Source organism: Limulus polyphemus, unplaced genomic scaffold (genome assembly GCF_000517525.1).
Source record: "Limulus polyphemus unplaced genomic scaffold, Limulus_polyphemus-2.1.2 Scaffold4710, whole genome shotgun sequence".
NCBI classification, from domain to species: Eukaryota; Metazoa; Arthropoda; class Merostomata; order Xiphosura; family Limulidae; genus Limulus; species Limulus polyphemus.
This window is the reverse complement of record NW_013670320.1, coordinates 49,832-54,796: the sequence shown is the minus strand read 5'-3', so window position 1 is coordinate 54,796 and position 4,965 is coordinate 49,832. Positions and strand designations below refer to the sequence as shown.

The 4,965-nt window shown below is 32.0% G+C and overlaps 1 protein-coding gene across 7 annotated transcripts in view; it reads left to right on the top strand.

Moving 5' to 3' along the window:
* Positions 1 to 4,965, top strand: part of LOC106471575 — a 39,892-nt gene that overhangs the window by 9,642 nt on the left and 25,285 nt on the right. For all 7 annotated transcript variants that reach the window (XM_022400188.1, XM_022400184.1, XM_022400182.1 and 4 more), the window contains one exon: positions 3,576 to 4,226. In XM_022400188.1, the coding sequence (XP_022255896.1) occupies positions 3,576 to 4,226 (651 nt within the window). The remainder of the gene's footprint in view (positions 1 to 3,575; positions 4,227 to 4,965) is intronic.

Sequence of the window (4,965 nt, the reverse complement as noted above, 5' to 3'; positions counted from 1 at the left end):
TTAACTTCTACTATTTTTATACAGCATGATGTGTAGATTTATAGACTATGATTAAAGGATAAGTGCTTAGTTTTAAAACCCCCTTCTTCCACCACAGATACTATTTTTATACAGCATGATGTGTAGATTTATAGACTATGATTAAAGGATAAGTGCTTAGTTTTAAAACCCCCGTCTTCCACCACAGATACTATTTTTATACAGCATGATGTGTAGATTTATAGACTATGATTAAAGGATAAGTGCTTAGTTTTAAAACCCCCTTCTTCCACCACAGATGGTGTTATATGTAATGGCCATGGGGTTGTAGACTTACTCTTTAGTGTAATTTCTTCTGCAGGATGCTTTCGTGCAGCACACTGGGGTCAGTCTTTCTACACACTTTGCTTTTCTACACATACACACTTTGCTTTACATGTTTTTCAACACATGGATTTATGTGATCTGATGCAATGAGAATCCCTAAGAAATACTTAAACAAACCCTACAAAATTTACAACAGGTTGATACACCTGCTCCTTATGTTTGTACATTAAAAATGTTTGCAATGTTGTGATCATCTCGCTCTCGAGCTGCATCTGTGATAGATGCTTGACGCTGCTGTATTTATGTAAGATTTTGACTCTCTCAATATTGCTTCTCAGGTCAGAGGACTATTACAGACATAGTTTGGTGGGGACGAACATCTCTTGCAATTTCTTTGGACTCAACACCATTGGATTTGGCTACCTAAAGTCACAAACCTATACAGATAAGTCTTGCACCATACTTAACCTCAAAAATGTTATAAGAGAAGGTGCCTGCATACCAGATGAAAAGAAGCTGGATATGTCAAGAACACATTTATGCAATGTGTTGTTGATGTTGTGATTGTGAAAACTAAGCATTTAGTATGACCCCAATGCAAATTTTACAGTGGTGGCAACCACTATGACAAGATTTAATAAGTGCTGTAATTGCTTTCATAATGTAAGCACAACTATATATAACTCCATGAATTTGTGGCTTGAACCTCATAGCTGCCAAACTGAGATCGTCCTGAACCATATATTGGTGAATAAATTATGCTTGCAAATGCATTAGACAATAAGAAGTTGATATAGGTTTAATTTTCACTATTTTTTGTTGCAGTTCAACCCAAAGGGCATCAAATAATGCAATGTGTAAAGCATTGCATTGATCATGAATATTCATCAGTGCTATAAATAGATATTGATTCAGACTAGATCTTATTCAAAGTTGATAATAACTTTAATTTGCCAAAAAATGCCTATTTAAAATTGATTTGTATTGAGTTTGATTTCTAACTTGTAGAACTGTTATTTTTTTTATAAAAGTTACATTGGTGTTTTTTAAACTAATTTGCGAAAAATATTAGTTAATGATTTGAAATAAAATTCTGTTCGTGTTTAATTCATTTATGTTTGTTGAACTAGTTTTTATAAAGGTATTTTTTCGTTTAATAATACTTAAGATTTATTTTTAACTTTGTGGTTAGATCTGAATAAAAAATATATGCTGAGTGGTGAGGTTGGTTGTAGAACTTGTTTCACAATTGGTGTGAAACATGATTTTAAGAACTAAATTACAAAATAATTAACGTTATATCATCTTGAAAATTGATATTTGGTAACAGTTAATCAAAAACCAATAAATAAAAAGCAAAAGTTACAGTTTCACACTACTTGAAAGACATTGCTAATAGACTGCATCTATCCAGACATTTTGGATGACATTTCCAGTTGCTGGTGGCCTAGCATAGATCTTCAAAGGTTAAAACTTTGTCCAAGTCTCCTAAATGGATGAACTTCATTAACATCTTTCAAGTATACTCTTTTCTGCAAGAGTTTTAATATTAACATGATGGGAAATGTTCTTAGTGTTATTATGCTCTAATGAAGTTATGCATATTTGAAGTCAAAATTTGTACACGTGAAGCCTTCAAGTGCACGACTATAGTTGAATTGTTTGACTAGAACCCTTCCATGAAGACAGTCATCAAGTTTTCACTGTGTTCTGCAGTCAAGCAGCTTCTTCACAAGTTTAGAATGCAATTATTGAATTTTCTGATCAACATTTAAAAGATTGTAATTATATAATGAAAAAGAAGTATTTTTAAAACTGTCCCACAACTAAAAACTAATTATATGAATTTCTGTAAAAAAAACTAAATAGTATTTAAGTATTTAGTAAGTTGGTTGTAAGTTTCCACTGTCAGAATGAAAAAAAATCAAGGGATATCAATAATATCTTCATGATTTGGAAAGGCTTAAGACGCATCTTACTTTATTATTGCTACCATTTCCTGTTTTTGTGGGTCTCATGAACTTTTTTTCTGTTCATTTGATATATTTTATATCTATGATGCAACTGTGCTCATTAATGTCATCAATAAAACAGTATCTTCAACATATTTTGAATATAAATTTTTTTACGTAAAGATACCAGATTGTTACGGTAACAGTATTACAGTTTTGAGGGTTTAGTTTTTTGAATTTCCGTTTGCAGACTGCGTTGTCAAATAATTATGAATAACATTTGATCAAAGCAAGCTACCTGCCTAAATAATGTAGCTAATTTAATATACTGGTCTAACTAAGAGTATGTAGTGTTAGAAAACAAAAACTTGCAGTGATTATACATACATTTATTCATCAGTTGTATACTGTTGTTGCTATCAGTAATTTTGGCCATAGTCCCAGTAATATCTTGCGAGGAGATTTAGGTTAGTCCTAAAGCTATATATATATATATATATATGCTAACAATGAAAAATAATTCTCAGAAAAAAATAAAAACGTATATAAATATATAAACTTCAGATATTTTAAAACAAAATTTAGCTGTTCGAAATGAAGTAATGAAATAATATTTTTCAAATTTAAAATTCTCTGTTTGTTTTTTTTTACAATATTGTCCTCTTGTCTTTCTTACAAAGTTGAGCCAAAACTTTTATATTCTGTTGTGTCTCGGTATGTGATAATTTGAATGATTGGTTCCACTTAGTTTTCTACTGTACTTCTAAACTTACAATTTTTCACTCTGAATATAGTGTGAAATAGGTTAAAAAATGTATGTATCTGGGACAAGAGAGGGTATTTTTGATGCAATGATTAAGACTTACTTCAAAAGATTACCTAAAACTAATCGTCTACAAACTGTAACCAACTGTAATGAATAGTAATACTGGAGTATGCTAGTTGCAGGAAAAACTAATTCCATGTGCATTACAGGTTTTAATAAATTTAAATGGCCTCTCCGGTTTCTCTTGGTTATTTGGTGGCCCAGTACTAGTGGCATAACACCCTTTCAGGTTGATTTTGACATCTTCTTATGAGTAAAATTTTGTTTTTTAATGTTGTTTAAGCATCATTACTGAAGTAAGTAAGTAAGTAACATTTTATATATTTGTTTTTCACATTTAGTTTAATTGGTAAACATATATAAATTACTTTAATATGTTATTTTAATTGGTTTAATAATTTGTTGTTTACAAGTTCATAATATAAATGTTTAAAAAATATTATATTAACACCTGTATATCGTACTTGGATTTTTTTTTTTGCCTCTTTTAGAAACCCGTAAGAAGAGCATCTCGAAAAGCGGCTCTTCTTGCTGCTGAAAAGATCCAACGTACTGTACGGGAGTATGGACTGTTGGAAGGGGTGAGAAGTGAAACCCCAGAACCAGAACTTAGGAGGGATTCTTCAATTTCAGCCAAGCTAAATCTTTCCAAAGAACTGAAAGCAGAACTACTGAAGAAAAAAGCCCCAAACCTAGCACCTACAACTTCACCTTGTAAAAATATCACTGTATCTAATCAAATAGGATATTCTTACACCAACCAAAATGCCCTCTACATGGAATGTTTTGAAGAAGTACTTTCACCAGTACAGGCTGCAGCTTATCGACAAGCACAGCAAGAATATGATAAAGTCATGAAATACATCCTGTCTCGAAGATCCTGCAAGAACGAGAAAGTAAGAATAATATATACTTCCCACGAAGGTGAGGTACTTAATACTGTTGGGCCAATAGAAGATAGCAATAGTAGAATTCAAGCCAGTTTATCAGGTACAAGGAAAAACTTTGAAAATAATATTATTTCAAAACCTCTGACTGTCGAAGGAAGACCAGTCCAGTTGACATCTAATCTTGAGCAATCTGCAGTAACACGAGCTGTGGTTTTGACGGGGAAATCTGGTACTGTGGTACAGAATCACAAGGTGTGTAACCGCTTTATACTTTGTTCAGAAACTGAGTTTTGATAACGGATGAACTGTGTAATTATTTTGTACATTCATCATTCACAACTTTATTATTGGTACAAAGATAACTGAACTCAGTTTGGTTAAGATCGTGTGTGGTATAATCTGTGTTCTGATCATTAGTTTGTAAGTAAAAGGCCTGGTAGTTAAATAACTATTCAAGATCTGCAGGTTAAAATCCTGTCGACGAACATGCTCTTTAAAGTGAGTCTATAATAAATCCTGTAGTTTTATTGTGTATAAGGAGCCACTTTAAAGTGAGTCTCTGATACATTGTGTAGTTTTATTACTGTATGTTTTGAGCCACTTCAAAGTGAGTCTATAATAAATCCTGTAGTTTTACTGTGTATAAGGAGCCACTTTAAAGTGAGTCTATAATAAATCCTGTAGTTTTATTGTGTGTAAGGAGCCACTTTAAAGTGAGTCTATAATAAATCCTGTGGTTTTATTGTGTATAAGGAGCCAGTTTAAAGTGAGTCTAAAATAAATCCTGTAGTTTTATTGTGTGTAAGGAGCCACTCCAAATTGAGTCTCTGATACATTGTGTAGTTTTATTACTGTATGTTTTGAGCCAATTCGAAGTGAGTCTATAATAAATCCTTGTTAGTTTTACTGTGTATAAGGAGCCACTTTAAAGTGAGTCTATAATAAATCCTGTAGTTTTACTGTGTATAAGGAGCCACTTTAAAGTGAGTCT